This window comes from Diospyros lotus, chromosome 4 (assembly GCF_014633365.1).
Source record: "Diospyros lotus cultivar Yz01 chromosome 4, ASM1463336v1, whole genome shotgun sequence".
Lineage (NCBI taxonomy): Eukaryota > Viridiplantae > Streptophyta > Magnoliopsida > Ericales > Ebenaceae > Diospyros > Diospyros lotus.
The window spans coordinates 40,164,573-40,187,697 of NC_068341.1; the positions used below are offsets into that span (position 1 = coordinate 40,164,573).

Sequence of the window (23,125 nt, forward strand, 5' to 3'; positions counted from 1 at the left end):
TTTCAAAAACAAAAATATTTAAAAAATGTCCAAATGGCATCAAGGATACTTTTTCTTGCATCAGAGTATGGGACGCATTAATGTGTCTAAATAGGTTGAGAATTTTAAAATTTAAATTCAATCTTTTTATTAAATGAATTTAAAAATTTAAACTCAATCTTTAATAATTTTTCATAAAATATATTTTATGATAATAAACATCTCTTTTCCAAGAAAAAAATGTAAAAATATACTTCACTTGAGTGAGATCTAAATTAGAAGTTTAGATTTAATTTAGAGATCGATCAAATTTATAAAAATTATATTTGAAGTGTTGGGTTTAGACTTAAATTAAGCCTGAGGCCCACTTCACTTCACATCTAATATTGGCCATGGGCTCGAACCTAACTTTTTACATGGCACAATCTTAGACACCCATTGGCCTTGAACCTTGATCGAATGATGCAATTATGACTCTTTATTGGTCTCTTAGTGTATTTATATAAGGGCTTAACTTTCTAAGAGTCAAGTACCTCATTAGTTCTACATTAATTATTTTAAGTAGTCTCCAATCTAGTGACTGATTTGAGTATTAAAGATTCTATTAGAAGACTAATTCCTACCCTTCTTTTGCAAGTAAAGCAAGATAAGGTTGGGTTAGAGGACTACTAGGAATGCCTTTGGATCAAGAAAAGCCAACCACGAACACAACTATTGAACAGATCAAGTGATGATTGACTTCACGATGTCATCATTTTAATAAATAATTGTAAATATTAAAAAAACAAAATAATAGCAAACAACAAGGAACCATCAGTTGATTAATTAACGGATGTTGACTGTGGTTAATATATAAAATTTTACATTTTTTTAATCTGCCATTGTAAGTATAGTATGATTAACCAATAAACTCTTTTAATTAACTTATCCCTTAGTCAATTAGTTGACTAGTTATATTCGATATTGTCACAAGAAACCATCCTTAATCAATGCAATCGCAATTTGACAGCTAAATTAAATTATTTTTTCTTAAATAAATTATTGTATTTTGTTTTGGGTATTAAATATTGCATTAATTATTATGATGATGTATGTTGTTATCAGAATGAAATTTGTACCGGGACAACTCAAGATAGAGTAGAACCAAGTAGAAAACAAGATTGGGAGGAGTTTACCATTGTCTGGGAGAGTGAACAGTTGTCAAGAAAGTATTGTAGTTGTTCGAGATAGTGTTTTTTTGCAAGGCAACAACGAGTTAAGATGCACATGAGGGTCTCTCTTACACGGGTTCTCTGATACTTAAGTCAAATATTTGCATGATGCTTGGAAAGATGTAGGTTAACTTGGTTGGGTGAAGAAACATAACAAGTGACTTAGGTATGCATGTGTGTCTAGAAGTCGAAAAGTTAGAAAAAAAAAGTTTTGAAAATGTCAAGTTGAGAGGTATAGATATCACTTTGAAGTTGGTGAGTAGGACACGTGGCACACATTTATAGATAACGTGATATTGTCTCGAGTTAAACACGAAAAAAGACTAATGAGAAACCACCTTAAAAGAGTGATTTTCTAGGAGAAGGAGAGCCTTTGTGAGGCAAGCTGCATTGTGCGAAACAATATAGGATAATAGACTAGTAGTTGTTAGGGAGAGAGTCTCCTTGTAATTTCATGAAAGAATGGCTCGATTGCATGTGTAGTGTTTGTCATGCAAACTGTTAGTGTATAAGGTGTTTCTCCAGGGGAATTTTATTGTTCGAGAGAACTTATTTGTTAGATTTTTTCAAATGAATTTTTTTTACCGAGATAGTTAAATTTATTTAAAAACACTCCCCCGATAGAAGAATGGGCTACAATGATGCCATTTTAATATTTTTTAATTATATTAATAACATTAATTCTATTTTTTAATAACTTATTAATAACTTTTTTAAAAAAACAATTAGATATTTAGTTATTAGCCGTTAATTGAAACTTTTTACTTTCAGTTCAGGCGAATTCAAATTATAATAACCGTTCATTGTATAGACCCCACCCCAAAATTTTGACGCTTGCGATTGGGAATTTGAAAGGGAAACCGCTAATAATAAATAATAAATAATAAATAATAAATAATAACAACAGGGGGAAGGGGTGGGGTTGGGTTGCTCCCGACTTTATCAGACCAACAGTGTTGTGTGCAGAGTGGCGGTGAGAGCAACTGCGTGTTGAAGGAACTTCAAGCGCCTGATCTCTTGCCGGACTCATACTCTGCAATTGAGAGACCTAGAAGCTTTTGTGGAGCGCAAATTCAGCGCAAGTAGTAGTCATGAGTTTTCAGGATCTCCAGAACAATGGCGCCAGGCCCTTCCCCTCTTCATCTCAGAGTCCCTCGCAAGCCGTGGCCGCCGGCATATTCCAGATCAAAACCGCCGTCGCTGCCTTCCGGAGGCTCGTCGACGCTGTCGGCACCGCTAAGGACACTCCCGATCACCGTCAAAAGCTGTCTGTTTCTCCCTCCCTCCCTCTCCCTCTCTCTCTCTCGCTCTCTCTCTCTCTTGGTTGCTTTCACTTGCCTCCCTCTCGCTTGCATCTTTAATTTTTCGCAACTTGTATTAGAAATTCTTATGCAAGTGATTTCTGATGAGGCGGTTGCGGTATGCAGGGTCGATACAAGACAACGGATTATGCAGTTGGTGAAGGAAACTTCTGCTAAGCTCAAAATCGTCAGTGATTCCGACCGCTCTGCCAATGTCGATGTAAAAATTTTATGCCTTTCATTCTCTTCTCCGCAATTGCCTTTTACTCTCTGATTACTATTTTGATTCTTTTAATGTATAACACGAGACACAATGGAGAAAATGGAAACTTTTGTTTCACTTTCCATTTCTTTCTGATTGAAGTGATCTGCAAATTTGGTTCATACCTATGTTGTAATCTATTTTTAATGTAGTGACACTGATTTCTGAATCTTGCTTTCCATGTTAAATATGTGTTTTTCTTTCCTCATAAGCTTTTTCCTGTGTTCCTTTTTTATTTTGTTATTTTCTTTTTCTCTCAATGATTGATCATGTGGGAACGAGTTGGAGGTTGAATGCTGCTTGTGGCACTGTAATCACAAGCTCCACTGCCAGTTCTGGGTTTAATGATTCATGTGGTTTTAGGTTTGAAATGAATGAGTTGTGGAATGGTGGGTCTGTACAATGGCTGGAAATGCTCTTCAATATATTGATAGGGACTGTATGGTAGGATCCCAAGTAAGACTATATTGAAAACCCTTCAGAAAGTGAGGATGGTGGGTAGTTTCGTGTTTTGCCCCGATTTGGACAAAAATGTTTGGTAACAATATGTCAATTTTAGGACCAAGGCAGGCTATATGGGGCATTGATTTATGTTCATTCAAATTTGATTCGGTGTGTTGGTACACAGTTGAATTGATCTAAATTGTTTTTCAACTTGAGACTCATATAACTCTAGTGAGTTTATTCATGTACTAATTTCTGCATTATTGGTAATATCACATGAAACAAATTGGGAAGACTACCAGAACTTTCTGCAAGATTTAGCTTGTTCTACACTGGAAATTCCAAATTTTTAGTAGTTACTCTATGTACTGAAATAAGTAATTGACTTTGTCTGGTTGAATTTTCAGCCAAGCAAGAGAATAGAAGATGCTAAGCTTGCAAGAGATTTTCAAACTACCTTGCAAGAGTTCCAGAAAGTTCAACAGCTAGCTTCTGAGCGTGAGTCTACTTACTCACCCTTTACCGCGACATCCTCCATGAGCCAAACGTATGCAATCACATGTTTTCCTGTAAAATCTTCAACCTTAGTTTCTTGATTTTATAATCATGTAAAAGCTTCCAGTAGTCTTATGCGGTTTGTTTCTCTGCATTTGGAAGCAGAACTATCTCTATTCAATCTCCAGCAGTTAGCACTGACCAGGAGAACCAACCATTCCTTATGGAACATAAAAGGTGGGCGCTTAACATATGGATTGATTCCTGTGGTAGTTTTATCATTTTCATTTTTCTTGCTAGTAGAGATATGTCATCTTTTCTTCTTTGTGTAGATATTCAATTAAATTGCTTTCTTACATTTTATGCTAGTGTTGGTATATTAGATTGGTTATTTGTTGATGAACCTAAGTTTTGTGATTTAGATTTACCTATTGCATTGCAAAAACCTAGCAGGAAATGTACCCATCATTCCATCTCCTAGTTTGTTTCAAACTAACACCTCAACATAAAGCCTTTATTGCTGCTTTTGATTTAGTTCCTATTTTCACCTCGGTAAGTGAGGCTTTAGAGACTAAGGAGTGGGTACAAGCTATGAGAGAGGAAAGGAATGCACTAAAGAAGAATAACATGCGGGAAGTTGTGACTTTACTTGTGGGAAAGAAATTGGTAGGATGCAAATGGGTCTACACTCTTAAGTATAAGACAGATGGAACCCTTGAAAGATACATGGCAAGTTTGGTTGCTAAATGGTACACTCAGACTTATGAAATTGATTAACAAGAGATTTTTGCACCAATAGCAAAAATGAATATGGTACGAGTATTGCTCTCCCTTGTAGCTAATTTTAATTGGTGTTTGTAGCAATTCGATGTGAAGAATGCATTTCTCCATGGGGAGCAAGAAGAGGAAGCATATATAGAGCCTCCACCATGTTTTGACAAGAACTTTGGAGCTAATCAAGTGTGTAGACTAAAAAAGGCTTTGTATGATCACAAACAATCTCCAAGAGCCTAGTTTGGTAGATTTACAAAAGTAATACTTGGAATGGGCTACAAGCAAAGTAGGGGAGACCCCACATTATTTATTAAGCATTCAAGTAAGGTATGGTTATTGCCCTTCTGGTGTATGTTGATGATATAATTGTGATCGGGGATGATAAAGTTAAACATGAATCTCTCAAGAAGTGTCTAGTCAGAGAATTTGAGATCAAGATCCTCGGCAAACTCAAATACTTCCTTGGTATAGAGGTGACCTATTCTAAGAAGGGCATCTTCATATCTCAAAGAAAGTACGTCTTGGATCTTCTCAAAGAAACTGGAAGTTTCAATAGCAAGGCAAGAAGTACTCCTATTGATCCAAACTACAAGATAATTGGGAAAGAGAGAGAGTAGTGTGATTAATAAAGGAAGATATCGGAGACTAGTAGGTAGACTTATATATCTATCTCATACAAGGTTGGACATAGCTTATGCCGTTGGAGTGGCAAGTTAATTCATGCATGATCCTAGAGAAGAACGTATGCATGCTATCTTTAGAATCCTCCACTATCTTAAGGTATCTATCCATGAGAGATCCAACACAATCAGTATCAATATAGGCTTTAATAATCAACTTGGTACCTTTCTTGAATAGGATGCCTCTCCACATTAGGTTATTGCACTTTTTGGGAGGGAACTTAATTACTTGGAGAAGTAAGAAACTGAGTGTGGCTGCTCGATCTAGTGTGGAGGCTGAATTTAGAGCAATGGCAAATAGGGTATGTGAACTTCTATGGGTCAATATCATTGTCAAAGATCTCAAGTTAATCAGGATGTCTATTATTCTGCAAAACTGTTGCATGCTTATGCACTCTCCACCTGAGGAATAACTATTACTTTGTTACTGGGGTATAAGTGGCTTATGAGCCATGAGTATGTTTATTTTGTTGCTTCCTAAATAAGTAAGTCTATTTTTTCTTTGAAAATGTGTTTTTTCTTCTACTATTCAGCCTATCTAATTTTCTATTGATCCGATTGCACAACCTGGAAAATATTTCAATATCTCCATGCTGGTTTCTTGTTTTTTATTTTTAAGAAATTTGGTAGGACCTTTGTGAACAACAAATAACTTTGATGTTGAAAATATGCAGGCAGGAGATATTACTTCTAGGAAATGAAATTGCGTTCAATGAAGCTATAATGGAGGAACGAGAACAAGGTATCAGAGACATACAAGATCAAATTGGGCAGGCAAATGAAATTTTTAAAGACTTAGCTGTTCTAGTTCACGAGCAAGGAATAGTTATTGGTAAGATACTAAAAACCCACAAAAGTACATTCCCCTGATATCTCTTGTGTCTAATTGTGCACTTCTGTCTTTGTTCTTTTGAATTGTAACAGATGACATTCAATCAAATATTGAAGCTTCCTCTGATGCAACCACACAGGCTAGAGTACAGTTATCCAAAACGTCCAAAAGCATCAAATCTAAATGCTCTTGGGTGAGTAATATTATTGCTTTTTTTCTGAAAGCAACTCTCTCTATAAAAGAAGCACCTTAAGTGGATGAATTCCACACAAAAGAAGCTACTTAATCTAATCATCTAAAAACTTCATACAAGGTTGTAAAGAGAATGAAAAATTGAAAAATCCCCTATACCAAAAGAGAAGGAAAATGGGAATGTTTCCCTTGAGAAAAGCAGGAGAATTTCTAGGATTTTCAAAGATCTTTTATTTCTCTCCCTTCCAATATTCCATGTTAAAATACAAAAAGGAATAGAAAACCAAAAATTCTTCACACCCTTGCTAGGACAAGCCTGACGCTAAGAAAATAAACATCCAAAAATGAAATTGGCATAATCTGGGAAAAAAAAAAAAGAAATTGCCATAGCCCAGTAGACATAATGAGAGAGGAAGGGAGGGGGAGAGCGAGGCGGGGGTACTCCAAATGTCATAAGCAATTGGACAATTACATTTTGTCTTCAAGGTGGTTTCTGAGGTTTCTCTGATCTGTTTTGGATCTGTTTTGGCTGGTGAGGTTTAAGGAAGCTTGGATGGGGATTGCTTCTCCTTATGATGGTATTATGTGATCTTCCCTGTTTAATCTACAAGATTTTGAAATTGAGTTGATGACTGTTCTATTTGAATGTTATTGTGAGGTTTAAGGAGGCTTGGATTTGGATTGTTTCTCCTTTCTTATGCTGGTATTATGTGCTGTTCCCAGTTTAATCCCTGAGATTTTGAAATTGAGTCAATGACTGTTTTCATTGGATGTTACATGTTTTTCATTTGTCCGGAGAGAGTGTTTTCCATCGAAAGCTGTTTGAGATCCAAAGCCCCTCATAGGGTGGTTGTTTTTATTTGGATTGGACTGCATCTTTATGGGGAGTATGATTTTGGAGATTTTTGGTGCTTGCCTCAGTCAGAGTTTGAGGTTGTGCTTGGATAGATGCCACTTTTTTAATTCTTTTTCACGTGGCATGATAAGAGGGTGTTTAGGATATTGAGATTTGGGAATATATTTGTACAGTGAAGAGAACTATTCTTGTTTCCCTTTTTCTGGAGTTTAAGGACCTTCCGGCAGATTTTTTAATGTAGTATTGTTTATAAGAAAAGAAATGAAAAAAGAAACTGTCTTTTTCTTTACCAGAACTTGTTCCAACTTTTCAAGTTGTAGCCAAATAGAAGGTCGGGTTCCTTCCACCTTGTAGCCATTTTCAATCTTGTGCACAAAACCTGATGTTCTTGAATTGTACAGATTTGATCCTTTTCTTAATCCTTCCCCATTATCAAGAAGGGGGTAGGCACATGATTTGCAACAGCCCTAGGTAAATAAAATTGTTCAATATCGGAGATATTCCTAGATTTTGAGATATAAGTAACCGATCAATCTCTGACATGGTAGAGAACTCTTCCTATTGCCTCATGTAAATTGACCTCCTTCCAGAGGAAGTTCCAATTAAATGCCCCAAGCAATGAACTCAGAAAATTCCATCACTGGCCTACTCAACAAAGAACATTTTGCAATTCATTATGAGAACGGCACCTATTGAAAATCACCTCCACTGCACCATGGATGTGCTCAGAAGTTCATTACATCAGCAGCCACATCAAATCCTCCCTGCCTCTCCCCCCCATATTGCACCTAGGATGTAACTAGCAGTTTTGATATATGCTGACATTCAGAAGCTCAGACCAAGAATAGAGTTCCTCTAAGGAGACACGAGGATAAGGAGAGGCCCAGATCATTACCTTTGGACTTTGGTTGCAGCAACGTGTAGTTATTTCCTCATCTCTGGAGTTGCAGAGTTAGTACAGAGGCTGGTGCAACTGTTATAGAGTTGTTAGAGTTCATTAATTGGTTGAGAGGTGGTTAATTCGATTGGGCACTAGCTAGCTGAGCTGGAACCACTTCACTTGTAACCCACTATCCTTAGACCCTCAAATCATTTGTCAAAAATCTCTTTTTCTCTAGACTGAAATTCTCTCTCTTCCCTCTTATTTCTCTTTCCTGGCTTTCTCTTTTTCCACTGTAACTTCCAGGATTTGTTTTCATTTTCTCTTCATCGGTTCATCCTTGAAGAGGATCCACTTCTCCCTCTCTGTTTTCTGGAGCTGAGCACTTGCTCAAATTGTCATATATCAAAGTTCCCTGCATTAACAGTTCATCCCATAATGCTTTATTCAACCTATGGTCATTAAACCCATGATCATTAGAGCGATAAACCCTTGAGTAATACACGAATCTGTCTGCCACATTTTCAAACAAGCAAGAAACTGAATGGTCTACACCACCCATACCCAATTCTTGATTGACTTGCCCCAATCCTAGGGGACCTGTGCCGCCTGTCACCCATCATACTTCTAACCGCAACCAACAAAAAGGTATCAAAACTAAGTCACCAAGTACCCTTTCCATTTTATTCAAGGAGATTTCAATCATTTCACTTATTTGTCTCATTCAACCATCTCATGTATCAAGAAATAAATTCAAATCTTTCATTTCAACAATAAAATTAGTTTCACCCACTCCCTTCTAATATCTCCACTTCCATTGTTATTTGAGGCACAATTGAATTGTCATGACCCAAGTGTCCAATTGTATTTTTTTTTTAATTTTCAAATGTAATGGCAGGAGCCAACAGAAGTGGTTGATAGTAGAATTACATTCTACCCCTTGGTGTAGTGTAACCGTAGGGAAGAGCCTATAAAAGGCTTAGCTACTTGAGGACGAGAATTCATGAATGAGAATACTTTGAATTCTTTCCCTCTCAAATTCTCTCTTATTCTTTCAAACTCTCCTCCAAAATTCTCTCTCTCTTTCTATCCTTCTAATTGCCCAGAAACTCAAGTCTCATTTGCAAGGCTTGACATTTTGGTATCAGAGCCAATCATCATTGGTTGTGATTCCGGCAAAAAACGAGTGTGATCCAATAGCTTAAGGTAGGCGACGATTGAATTGTGATCAAAACAGAGAAGGTGGATCTAATGGCTGAGGGCACCAAATTGAAACAACTGGAGAATCGTATGGAAGCGATGGAGTATGGTATGTCCCAAACTCAGGAGGGGGTTTCTTAGAGTGGGGAGGAGGTGCGGGCAATTCGCGATGAATTGCGGGAGGATGTAATAGCTTTTAGGGATGGAGTTCAAAGAGAATCGGTGAGGCATAGAGAAACACTGGACCAATGGATTAGCAGTGCGATCAGCATGCTGTCCGCACTCCCTCAATTCCTGTTGCCGCTGAAATTTCCTCCTTGATCAGTCCTGGAGATCGGCATGTCCGGATAAGGAATTTTTCCTAGGCCCCAAGGAGTAGCAAAGGCTGGGACCTTACAGTGCGAAGATACTAGTGGCCAGGTAAGAGAATCAAATTCCCTTAGATCTAGCCAAGGGCTGATGCCGAGGCAAGAGATTCCCCTGTTTGAAGGATCCAAACCACGCTGGTGGATTTGTAGGTGTGAGAGGTTTTTTCAGCACTACAACATTGCTGAAAATTAGAGGATTGTCCTTGCTACAACCTATCTAAATGATGTGGCTGATGCCTGGTACCTAGGATGGTCCAAATCTAGGGGAATGGGGGCTAGATGGATTGATTTTGCGGAGGAATTATGCATCCGCTTTTCGGAGAGGAATATGGCAGATGTTATTGAAGAATTCAATAAACTCAGATAAGAAGGGACGATCACTGAGTATCAGAAGAAGTTTGAGGAGTTGGGGGCGTTGATGTGGAATGCTCAACCCACTTTTACTGATCAGTACTTTGTCCCTAGTTTTATTAGGGGCCTTAAGGATGAATTAAGGTCCATGGTGAAAATGATGATGCCTACCACAGTGAGAGAAGCGACAGAGAAGGCGAGGTTACAAGAATTGACACTAGAGGCAATTTTCAATAGGAACAAACCCGTGCCAAGGGCACTCCCAATTGTTGGCCACTTAAGAGGGGGGGGGGGGGGGGGGAACTCTAAGGCTCTATTGCCTGCTATGGCTTTGGGCGGACATAAGGGGAACTAAGGGGAACTCTAATCCATCTGCAAGCAGAACCACTACACTGGAACAAAGGAGGATGTTGGGATTGTGGTATAAGTGTGGTGACAAATACAGCCCCGGGCATCAGTGTAAGACACACTTGCTCAACATGGAAGGAGTGCATGAGGAGGAGGATGAAAACAATGGGGAGGAAGAATAGGAAGAGAAAGGGGAAAAGACAGAGGATGCATTTGAGGAGGAGCAAGGTTAGGAAGGGGTTGAAATCTCTTTTCATGCACTAAGGGGAGACCCTACTAGGAAGATAATTAAGGTTAGAGGATAGGTGGGAAAGAAGAGACTTATGGTGCTTATAGATAGTGGTAGCACCTGTAGCTTCTTGAATGAAGCTATGACCACTGAATTAAAGTATAGAATGACTCACACCACACCATTGTCAATGACTGTGGCCAACGAACACAAGATGTATAGTCACTGTAAGTGTGTTAATTTTAGATGGGTGATGCAAGGACATGAGTTTAGGGTTGACCTGAGGATCCTAGAGCTGGGGGGGCTGCGATATTGTGTTAGGGGTGGACTGGATGAGGATAGTTAGTCCATCAACTTTCGACTTTAACAAACTAGAGGTGATTGTAGAAATGGAGGGCAAGAAGCTGACACTGGTAGGCCGCTTGGAACAGGGAGAATGCAAACTGATTAAAGGAAGCAGGTTGTAGAAGTTGATACAAAGAAAATGGGGGTAGATTACACAGCTCTATTCAATCCATGCTGTGGAATGGGATGGAACTGAAAAGGAGGGAAAGGCTCAACCAGAGGGGAAGGAGGAATCTGACTCAATTTCTTCTCAGGTACCTATTTTAGATAGCTTACACTTACTTTTGGAAGAATTTAAGGACCTCTTCACTAAATCTAATTCCCTACCTCTTAAAAGACCCTTGGACCATGCCATACCCCTTAAACCCCAAACCACCCTTGTTAACATATGGGCATACCGTTACTCACCCACATAGAAGGTAGAAATTGAGAAGCAAATTTCTAACATGCTAGCCACTTCTTTTATACAGCCTAGCTAAAGTTTTTTTGCATCCCTAGTGTTACTTGTAAAAAAGGAGGACGGTTCTTGGAGGTTTTGTGTTGACTACCGTCAACTCAATTCTCACACCATCAAAAACAAATTTCCAATTTCCCTAATTAATGATTTGTTGGATGAATTGGCTAGAGCCAAAATATTTTCCAAATTAGACTTTAGATCTGGATACCATCATATTTGGATGAAACCTTCAGACATACCTAAGACAACCTTTTGGACTCACCAAGGCTTGTATGAATTTGTTGTTTTTCCTTTTGGGCTTACAAACACTCTAGCCACCTTCCAAGCTCTCATGAACCAAATCTTTACCTCATACCTTCAAAAATTTATCCTAGTCTTCTTTGATGACATCCTAATATACAGCCCAAATTTGGAACAACATTTAACCCACTTTTGAACTGCATTTGAGATCCTTAGATTTAACCCACTGTTTGTCAAGCTAAGTGTATCTTTGTCAAGAATGAGGTGGGATATTTGGGGCATATCATTTCTGGTGAGGGTGTCAAAACTGAGCCCAATAAGGTCACAACTATAGTGGAGTGGCCTAGACCTCTAATTGTGTAACAACTTAAGAGGGTTTCTAGGTCTAATAGGGTACTATTGGAAGTTCATAAGGCACTATGGGGTGGTTAGCAGGCCATTGATAGATCTCCTCAAGAAGGATGGCTTCCATTGGAACCCCCAAGCCGAGGCAGCCTTCTTGGCACTCAAGAAGGCCATGACTTAAGCCCTTATGTTGGCACTCCTTGATTTTTCCAAACAATTTGTGATAGAGATAGATGCAAGGGGATAGGAATAGTGTTGATGCAAGAAAGAAGACCCATAGCTTACATCAACCAAGCATTGGCTCCTAGGCATCTGGAGTGGAGTGTGTATGACAAAGAATTACTGGCAGTGTTGAAAACAGTTGACAAATGGAGACATTATTTGGAAGGCAACCCATTTGTGATCAAATCATGAGAGCCTAAGGTTCTTGTCACAACAAAGGCTACAGTCTCAGTTACAAAGGAAGGGGGTCTCCAAGCTTATGGGGTTAGACTACAACATCCTTTACCGCAAGGGAAAGGAGAATGTAGTAGCTGGTGCCCTATCTAGAAGGGAGGACAATAGTGATGGAGGTAGTTGCCATACCGTTACAGTAGTGGTGCCCGAATGGGTGAAAGAGCTTGTGCAGAGCTATGACCAGATAGATTGGGTGAGGGAACTATTATCCCAACTTGTTGTGTAACCTACGAGAAATCAGGAGTATTCATTATCCAACAATTTGATCAGGTTTCAAGGAAGATTAGTGGTTTGAAGGAGAGGATCTTAAAGTCTCTCCATTGCTTACCACTAGGGGGACACTGGGATCAGGGCCACTCATCACAAGGTGAGGTAGTTGTTTTTTTGGCTAAAATAGAAAAAGGATGTAATAGACTTTGTATTGGCTTGTGAAGCGTGCTAGAGATGTAAACATGAGTAGGTGCCATACCCTGGTCTACTACAACCCTTAGAGGTTCCAGAACAAGCATGGGAAGGGATTTCAATGGACTTTGTGGAGGGGTTGCCTAAATTTGAAGGTAAGGATGTTATATTAGTGGTGGTGGATAGATTGACAAAATTTGGGCATTTCCTCAACCTCACAAGCCCTTTTTTAGCCCAAGAAGTGGCCATGGTATTTTTCAATTCAGTAGTAAAGTTGCATGGGGTCCCTAAATCTATTATATCAGATAGGTACAAAATCTTTACTAGCAATTTTTTTGGCTGGAGTTGTTTGTCACGACCTAAGCCTGACAATTATCTCCCTTCCTAATCCAATCTTAGCAATTATGGGAAAGGGCCCATAATACTTAGGATTGAGCTTGGATACCGGACCTTGAGAGATAGACTTCAAATGAGGATACCTCAGCCTTAAATATACCTCTTCCCCCACGACAAATTCCCTCACACTTCTCTTGTGGTCTGTAAACTGCTTCATCCTATTCTAGGCTGAAGCTAACTCCCTTTTTAGCTGCTATAAAACCCTCTTCCTTTGTTGCAGATAATCCTCAACTGTGGCTACTATAGAATACCCCACTGCTGGCAAAATAGGTGGTTTGTACCCAAATAAGGCCTCGAATGGGGACATTTTAAGGGAGGTGTGGTGGTTGGAGTTGTACCACCACTAGGCCAAGGATAGCCATCTATGCCAACTTTTAGGATGCAAAAAACTCACACACCTCAAGGAAGTTTCTAGGCTTTGATTAACTATCTCTATCTGGGGGGTGATAGGCTGTTGACATGTTTAACTTTGTCCCTAAGGCCTTCATGAACTCCTGCCACGAAAGACTGGTAAAATCTTGTCACGGTCTGAGATTTAGTCTTAGGGACCCCATGTATTTTCACCACTTGATCCAAAAAAACTCTAGCCACATCCCGGGATGTATAGGGGTGGTGAGCGAGCCCCATAAAATGGGCAAATTTAGTTAGCCTATCAACGACAACCAATATGTTGTCTTTTCCTTCTAACCTTGGCATCCCTTTAATGAAATCCATATATAAACTTTTCCATGCTTGATCAAGAATAGGTAAGGGTTGCAAAAGGCCCGGGGAAGCTATAGTTTCACTGTTACATCGCTTGTAGATGTCACAAGTCATCACAAACTCTTTCACTTCTGTTCTAAGTCCGGGCCAATAGAACAACTGCTTCACTCTAAGGTAAGTATTCTATACCTCTGAGTGTCCCCCTAATGCTGACTCATGTAGGGACTACAATATCCTCCTCTTGAGATCACCTTTGTTCCCCACTACCAGCCTTCCTTGGTACCTCATCATACCTCCAACCAAGGAATATCCATCTTCCTCTCTCTTGCTGACAACTACTCTTTCCAGCAAGGCCTTTACTTTTTCATCCTCCTCATAGTTGGCTATGATTTCTTGACACCACTCAGGAACTACTGTAGTAATAGCTGCCAAACTTCCTTCTTCGTGGCACCTGGAGAGGAGGGCATCAGCTGCCACATTCTCCTTGCCCTTTTTGTACTAAATACTATTATCTAATCCCATTAGTTTGGACATCCCTTTCTTTTGAAGTTGGGTGTGCAATTTCTGTTGTAACATAAATTTTAAACTCTCACGGTCTGTCTTTATTATAAACCTACTCCCCTCCAGAAGATGTCTCCATTTTTCTACAACCATTAACACGCCTAAGAACTTCTTTTCATAAATACTGAGCTCCATATGTCTAGGGCCTAGGTCTTGGCTGAGAAATGCCAACGGTCTCCCTTCCTGCACAGGCATCAGTCTCTAAAACAAAGGGTTTGTTAAAGTTTGGTAACCCCAAAACAGGCACCCTGCTGACAGCCTCTGGCCCCCAACTAAATCCCTCATTCTTCAAAAGCTCGGTCAAGGGCTTGCTAATAACTTCATAATCCTTAACAAACTGACGGTAGTACCCAGTTAACCCAAGGAACCATCTCAAAGCCTTGACTGTTTTTGGCTTTAGCCAAGCCACCATGGCTTCCACCTTTTTAGGATTTGCACTAACCCCTTCCCCTGATATTAGATGCCCCAAGTGGTCCACTTGACTTTGACCAAAGGCACACTTAGTTTTTTTGATATTGAGCTTATTGGATCTGAGGACCTTAAAGATGGTTCTTAGGTGGGCCAAATGTTGATTAAAATTAAGACTATAGATGAGTATGTCATAAAAAAATACAAGTATGAATTTCCTTAGGTAAGGCTCAAAAATTTAATTCATGAGGGATTATTGAAAGGTAGTTAGAGTATTGGTGAGCTCGAATGGTATCACCAAAATCTCAAAATGTCCGTGGTGTGTTCTAAAAGTTGTTTTATGTATGTCCTCAGGCTTCATTCTAATTTTGTTGTTTTATGTATGTCCTCAGATCCAACTTAGAAAAGAATTTAGCTTGGTGAAGCTCATCTAAAAGGTCTTCCATCATTGGTATAGGGAATTTGTCCTTGATAGCCATGGTGTTAAGTTGGCGATAATCCACACAAAAACGCCATGACCCATCATTTTTCTTGACTAATAGGACAGGGGAAGCAAAAAGGTTGTGGCTAGGTCTAATGAAGGACTGTTGCATCATTTCCCTAACCATTTGCTCTATCACTGACTTTTGAATTGGTGGATAACAATAGGACTGGATATTAATGAATTTAGAATTAGCCTTGAGGTTAATGGCATGGCCAAACTCTTGGGTGGGAGGGAAGGGTCTTAGGGTCCATGAATAGATCCTCAAAACTCAATCAACAATTTATTAAGGAGAATTGAATTATGTACCTGGTTAAACATACCCATAGGAGTGCTGACATTGAAATAGATTTCTCCTTGCTCCTTCTTGCTGTCAGGTCCTCTTCCATTGCCACAATGGAGAATAGCTGAGTTAACTGATCCCACCTGTTCCTGAACACCTTCTTTAGCCTTTTTCTCGTGATTATCTTGCAGGCTCCTGCTTCTCTTCCCCCAGTTAGGGTCATCCTCCTCCCTTCTTTTTCAAATGAAACCTCCATACGATTGACATCAAAACTGATGGGGCGAACCCCTTTCATCCAATCCACTCCAAGAACACATCACAACCCCCTAAGCCTAGGAGCCTTAAATTTGTTTTAAATTGCTCACTTTGCATTTCCCAACAAAACCCATTGCAAGCAGACTTACTTATCACCCGACTCCCATTAGCCACTGCCACTGTCACACACAACAGTTGGGTCACTGAAAGTTTACATTTTAGCCTCTTAGTTGTGCCTTCATTGAGAAAACTGTGGGTACTCCCATTGTCTATCAAGATCATGAGGCTACAGTCCTTAACCTTCCTTTCCACCTTAATGATTTTGTTATTAGGTACCTCTTTTAGAGCATGTATAGAAATCTCTCCTTTGTCCCCATCTTCGCACCCTTCACAATCACTATCCGCTTTTTCCTCTTGTGATTCCTCATCTTCACCTTCCAGCAGCTAGATTTGCCTCTTGCATTGATGTCTGGGATAATATTTATCCCCACATCTAAAGCATAGGTTTGCAAGTCTCCTTTGTTCTCCCAATTTTCCTCCATAGGGTGAGGAACTTGATCCAGCCCCATTCTTCATCCCAGCATTCCTTTCACCACCTCTTCGTTAAAACTCCTTCCTCCTTGATGGGATGTCCATAAGCCCACCCCCTTCTGCTGCTGCCTCTGCTTCTTCATTAAAGCCTTTACCACCATTTCTTGTAGGCAAGCACTCTCCGATGTCTGCTCTACGGTTTGGGGCCTCATCATTTTTACCATTGGCCTAAGCTCTTCATTGAGACCACTCATGTAACTTGACACAAAATAGGCTTCCGAGAGGTGGGGATTGTGGTGAATCATGAGGGATCTCAACTCCTCAAATTGTTTTTGATAAGACCTTGCATCCCCAGTCTGTTTGAGTTTATTAAATTCCTCTATGACATCCACCATACTCCTCTCTCCAAATTTTTAACACAATTTCTCCGAAAATTCTTCCCAAGTGTAATTCCTGCTCACCCTTATACACCCTTGATACCAGACATTAACCATTTCATTGAAGTATGCTGTAGCCAGGGATACTCTTTGTCTTTCGAGTATATTAAACCAATCAAACATCCTCTCACACTTCTTCAACCACCATTTGCGATTGACTCCTTTAAATGTTGGAATCTCCATCTGGGGCATGGGAAATCCTGAATGTTAGTGATTGATAGGACCATCCCTTCCTCTTTCCATCAATCCTTCCAATTCTTCCTTTGGATCCTTGTAATCTCAGAGGTGCCATTACCCTTATTCATCCCATTTCCTTGCAAAATAGGTTCAATCCTTTCTCTAGGTGGGAAAGTCAAGGGATATCCTTATCGAGTTCTGGCGAGTGAACATCACCATGAATTGCTGCATTTGAGCTCCTAGTTCTTCTCGCACCCTTGTGATCAAGCCATCCAACCTTCGTTCCAATCCCTCCATGGAACTCTCCAACTTGCAATCCATTGCCACGATCGCCTCATGATTTCGGGTGGCTTCAAACTCTAGCTGGTCTACTCTATTTTGGAAGTCGATCATGGTCGAGCTCACTTGTTGCAGTTGCGATTCAAAGTTCTTCATGCGGGTACCCTCCACCATTGACCCAGCAACTCTGGCCGAAGATTGCACTCTGATACCAATTTGTCACGGCCTAAGCCTGGCAATTGTCTCCCTTCCTAATTTGATGAGAATTGGAAGGCGTTCCCAAAGGAACACACACACACACACGCGCGCGCGCGCGCACAGAGAATGAAATTCTTCAGATAATTCTCATTAATTCCTTAGGGAATCGTTTGGGAGAATTTATACAATCTGCATGTGCTGCCACCTATAACCACATGCACGTGGATTCCCCTAGGCTAACAAACTCTATAATAGAGAATTGAAGTTACAGAAATAAGTACAAAAATGATAGTAGTAAGAGAAATAAAGAAATTAGAAAGTCTCCCTATGGTCAAGTTCACTGCGTGACATTGTTTAAGAAGTTAAGGGTGGGATTGCATATGCCAACTGCCTATCAGCCTCAATCTGATGGCCAAACAGGGAGGGTCAATTAGTGCCTAGAAGCCTACATCAGATGCATGTGTTTCACCAAGCCAAAAAGTTAGAATAGGTGGCTGCCACTAGCTCAATGATGGTACGACTCCTGCTTTCACAGTGCCATCAAGAGAAGCCCTTTTGAAGCAATTTTTGGGTACAAGCCACCCATTCTACCAGCTATAGCTAGCTCTACTACCAGTTTAGTAGTAGTGGAGTAATACTTGTAGCAAAGGCAAGACATGCCATCCCCATCCTAAAGGAGTTAGCCACAACACATAATAGGATGAAGCAGAATGTTGACAGAAGGAGGAGTGACAGGGCCTTTGAGGAGGGGGATAGGGTGTTCCTAAAAGTGAAAAGGTTCTTGCAACCACCCTTCACAACCATACCCGCATCAAAGCTCAGTCCTAAGTATTTTGGGCTCTATATCATTGAATCTAAAGTGGGAAAAATGGCTTACAAGTTGAAGTTTCCCTCAGGAGTGAATGTACACCTGGTGTTTCATGTTTCGTTGCTCAAAATGTCCATTGAACCAGGAGCCCCCACGAGCCAGCAATTGCCAACCATGGAAGATGAATTGGAAAAAATCTAGAGCCCAGGGCTCCTAGACAGGAGGGTGATCTATGAAAGAGCAGTGCCCCTAACCCAAGTATTGGTCCAATGGCCACAACTATAGCCAAACCACACCACTTGGGAGTACCTCCCGGAGCTGTTGAAACAATTTCCAAGAGCAGCGAGTCTACTGTGAAATTCTTGACCACACCACTTGGGAGTACCTCTCGGAGCTGTTGAAACAATTTCCAAGAGTAACAAGTCTGTTGTGAAACTCTTGAGGACAAGAATGGGTTTTGAAGGGTGGGGGAGTGTCATGACCCTAGAGTCCAATTGTAACTTTTCTGAATTTTCAAATGTAATGGCGGGAGCCAACAGAAGTAGTTGATAGCATAATTACATTCTACCTCTCGTTGTAGTGTAACTGCAAGGAAGAGCCTATAAAATGCTTAGCTACCTGAGGACGAGAATTCATGAATAAGAATACTTTGAATTCTTTCCCTCTCAAATTCTCTCTTATTCTTTCATACTCTCCCTCCAAAATTCTCTCTCTTTCTATCCTTCCAATTGCACGGAAACTCAAGTCTTATTTGCGAGGCTTGACATGAATTAATAGAAGTAGCATAAATTTGTAGCAAAAGAGGGACAGGAGATGAAAAAAGGCTTAGGAAACCCTTAAAACATGATATAACATATATTGACCTTATAGAGGATATGGCCACGGATAGAGATTGTTTGAGATCTAGAAATCATGTAGGCCCCCCCTAGTGGATTAATGCTTATGATTGTTGTTGTCAATTGAATTAATAGAAAAAACCAAAATTTGACCTTTCATCCTCCTAGCTGGAGAGAGTCCCTGCTATGTATGTCATGGATGCAACTCTGTACTGATTTTGTCTTCGTAACTTTAATATCCTAAACAATGTCAAAACCTGCTCTTGATGCCCCTTCCATGTCAACAAATTTATTGATTCCCTTTATCTTCTTTGAAACCCAACCAGAAATTTGTTTCTAGACATTTTTGTCAACACCACTTCAAGCCCTTATATCTTTAATAGCCACTCACCATAGACCTCCGGGAAAGAGCATTGATTTATTTCAAACAACCATCCCTGCATAAAAATTCTTTGCACCTTGATCTTGGAAGGTAGGAGGAACAGAACTATACCTTGTCGTAGGGCTCAGTATCCACATCAATTGAGACATGGAATTCTGGTTTTACCCAAGCACTTCACCTCTGAGCCTCCACCACTCTACCCCACCCGACCCCATCCTCTCCTGACAAACACTTACCCGGATGCTTCAATTTTCTGATCATGCCACCTCTAGTTGCTCAGAGGATACCAAACCCATCTCACCACCCCTTCCATTCACATTTGAAGATTGACTCCAGAATACAGATTGCTCCCTCCTGTGTAAATATGGCAATTCCCAAACTGCCTCCCTTGTTACAATAAATGTAATACCCCCAGATTTTTAAAAGAAACCGTGAATAATTAAAACTTAAGAAAAATTCAAGAACAAAGTTTCTTTAAGGGGTGTTAGATGTAATATTTGAAAATTTTAAAATTTTTGGATATTTTAAAAATTAATTTTGAATTAAATGAAATTAGATCGAAAGGGGGTGTAGTGATAATTTGGTGAATTATTGGGTCTCGAAAGGAATATAGGAGAGCCAAAATGTGAATTCTAAGTGTAATTTATTGAAAATTGTAAAACAGACCAATTTTGTGAAGCTAAGGAGCCGCGCAAAATTTGACCAAATAGAATCAACTTGGGCCGAGCCTAATACTGGGTATCGTACAGGAGGAGGTTATGATGAACTCGTTGGACTCAAGTTTGTTGGAAATCGGTGAGTGGATTAAAAGTTATTTGAGCCCAAAGTTGGTTAAAACACATGACAGGTTGGTCAAATAGCTTACTTTGGATCTGAATAAAATTCAAACAGGCTTGGGTTGAAATGAACCCAAAGATACACATTGAAGTAGACATAACCATATAAAGAAATTGATGTCGTGCCCTAAAAAATATTTACGGAGATATATTTGAAAATGCTAATGGTTTTGGGCTACTTTCCCGGAATTTGAGAGCTCTAGTTTTCTTCTTATTCTCTGTCATATATGATGCATTAAAGTCCTTGTATATAGTTTTGATCGTTTTTGTACTTTTTTCGTAACAGTGTTGGTGGGCGCTGGCAGTTCTCGTAGTGGTGTTGGTGATTGTTTTCCTCATCTTGATCATATAGAAACCGAGTACGTATGCCGCTGTAGAGTGATGCTGGTTAGACTAATATATATATATATATGTATGTATCTTTCTTTTTTCCTTTTTGTGCCTGCGGTTTCTGATTTGTGCTGATGAGATGAAATTTTGTGTTCTGTGGGGGGGGGGAGAGAGAGATTGTGTTAATCATTCAGGACTAGCCTTTTGCCATGCTTCTAGTAAGCATGAACAGAGTTTGCATTTGATGAAAGTTGATGTTGTTGTCGTTTGGATTTGATTTGTCACAGAGGGTGGTGTTGGATGCATGTTTGTTTGCAGCGCAGCATTGCTTGTACTACTAATGAATCTTAAAAAAGTATTTTGGCCATTACAAGGACCATCAATACCACGGCATTTAATCTCACTATTTGGAGTATAGGTTGTGTGAGTTTTACATCTCTTATACACTAGTCGGAGTAGGCTTTGTGAATTTTACATCTCATATACAAAATTATTACATCTTGTACCATATTTAATTATATTTTGTCAATAGAATTTCTAAAATCGGTCCGGACTGCAGTTTGATCTGCAGTTCTGATGGATCAAAATGGCATCGTTTTGATCTGTGTCTTCTCCTCCACTGCTTCTCTACACACTGCTCTGCTTCTCTTCCCTTTCCCTTTTCTTTTCTCTTTCCTTCTTCCTCCTCCCTTTATGTCTGACAATGAGGGCCATAGACGATGAGGTTTGCTGAAGGTAGAGTTGATGGCGAGGCGACCAACGCTCATCGACGAGGTGATTGGAAGGACCGAAGGCGAGGTCACCGGGAGCAGTCTGCAGACTGCTCGAGGTCGCCTTGTCGTTGGTCGACATCAGATCCGCAGACTGCCTGGGGTTGCTGTCAGATTTGTAGACTGTTCACGGTCACCTTGCCAGACTGTTCACTGCCTGGGGTCGCGTTGTCGGTCAGCCTCGATTGCCCTCGCTGTCAGATATTCAAAGGGGAAGAGAGGAGAAGGCTTGCACAAAGATAAGTGGAGGAGGAGAAGAGAAGTGGAGGAAAGAGGAAAGGGAAGAAAAGGGAAAAGAGAGGAGAAGAAAAAAGGGAGACTAAACTTGTATATTTGCCCTTCTATTTTTACGTGTTGGTCTGTGACATTGAAAAAAAAATTAAATTACAAGAGTTAAATTAATTTAAAAATACAAATATAAGAGTGTAATTGACATATTTTTCATATGAATTTGGCCAAGAGGGGAAGAGAAGAGAAGTAGGTAGAGAAGTGGTGGAGGGAGAAGGTATGGATCAAACAGCGCTGTCTTGATCCGTCTAATCAAAACAGTGATTCATCCCAATTGTAGATCAAACTGTAGTTTAGACTGAGTGTAGGAATTTTGTTTTGTTAATTATGCATAATTTTAAAAATAAATATAAGTTACCCTCAATATTCTTAAAGTTTGATAAAAATATAAACACGCATGATTTATTAGAAATAACACCAATTGTGCATCACTTTTCTTTCTTATTATAATAAAACATTTGTTAAATTTTTTAAATACTTAATTTGTGTATATTTATATTTAGAAAGAATATGTTTAGTTTATACTTTTTTTTAGAAAACATGTATATTTAACCCAATTTATATACAAATACATTTTCAATAGATATATTATATATTTATATATATATATGTTAGTTTTAAGTTTTTAAAAATTAGAAATAAAATGGTCAATTCATACAATTTGTTAATAGTACGGTGTTTTATCATTTATAATAAGCTAAGAATGTGTATTTTTTTGGTCAAAATTTTAAAAATATTAAATATAATGTATTAAAAAATAAATATAAATCTTTCCTATGTTTTGCTTGCTAATTGTTAGTTATTAATCAATTTTAATGTTTGGCTTTAGATAATTCTTAAAATTACCGCCTTGCACGGTTCCTTATTGCTCGTGCCCTCAATTTTGACAGAAGATATAAATAGCAAATAGAAACTTTACTTTACTGTACAGGACAAAAAATTAAGCCCATAACTTATTAGTGCAAATTTTACCTTATCATATCTCAACTACTTAACTTGTGCCGGGAATTGGGTTTAGATAGTTCTTTTTAGATAAGATAAAGGATGAAGCTCAAAAGCTTTCAGCATCATTCAGGCATCCCATAGGATTTAAGTGACATTACTTGCTCCATTTCCCTCTAAATACAGCACTACACATCTCAATTTGATATCAAAATAAATGAAGGCATATCAGTGAATTTATACCTGTTTTGACAACTGATGTAACTACATATTAACCATTGATTCCACAATATATTTGGACCCTTTGGATAGGCAGGCCAAGGAACAAGCATCTCTGCCCAAAAATCCCAGTGGCAGGTGCCTCAAAGCAGTGGGCTGTCCTACCATCCACTGAACATGTTATAAAATTGGGAGTGTCACTATTCTACATCAATCTATCAACTGTATCATACAACAACAATTCAAATCATCCAGTCAAAGCAATCCTGCTAAAATTGCTTGCTGGATTTGTTATTTTTTGTGCCAAAAACCTTGTCTTGTAATTCTGTCAAGCCTGCTAGGCCAAAAATACAGTGGTC

General features: G+C 39.3%; 1 protein-coding gene across 2 annotated transcripts; it reads left to right on the top strand.

Moving 5' to 3' along the window:
• Positions 1-2,114: 2,114 nt before the first annotated feature.
• LOC127799016 (syntaxin-22-like) lies at positions 2,115-20,950 on the top strand. 2 transcript variants are annotated; one of them, XM_052332694.1, is made up of 7 exons: positions 2,115-2,457; positions 2,618-2,711; positions 3,605-3,744; positions 3,855-3,929; positions 5,821-5,978; positions 6,071-6,171; positions 20,504-20,950. In XM_052332694.1, exons 1-7 carry the CDS (start codon positions 2,282-2,284, stop codon positions 20,567-20,569), a joined length of 810 nt encoding a protein of 269 aa, XP_052188654.1. In that variant the 5' UTR covers positions 2,115-2,281; the 3' UTR covers positions 20,570-20,950. The 2 variants fall into 2 exon arrangements, with proteins under 2 accessions (XP_052188654.1, XP_052188656.1); XM_052332696.1 differs by having other exon boundaries at positions 3,858-3,929.
• The last annotated feature ends 2,175 nt before the right edge of the window (positions 20,951-23,125 follow it).

Bases quoted from the DNA above. Each gene is read 5' to 3' on its own strand.
- LOC127799016 (XM_052332694.1), top strand. From the start codon at position 2,282: ATGAGTTTTCAGGATCTCCAGAACAATGGCGCCAGGCCCTTCCCCTCT. The intron at 3,745-3,854 runs GTATGCAATCAC...TGCATTTGGAAG, and splicing joins ACATCCTCCATGAGCCAAAC to CAGAACTATCTCTATTCAAT. The intron at 3,930-5,820 runs GTGGGCGCTTAA...GAAAATATGCAG, and splicing joins TTCCTTATGGAACATAAAAG to GCAGGAGATATTACTTCTAG.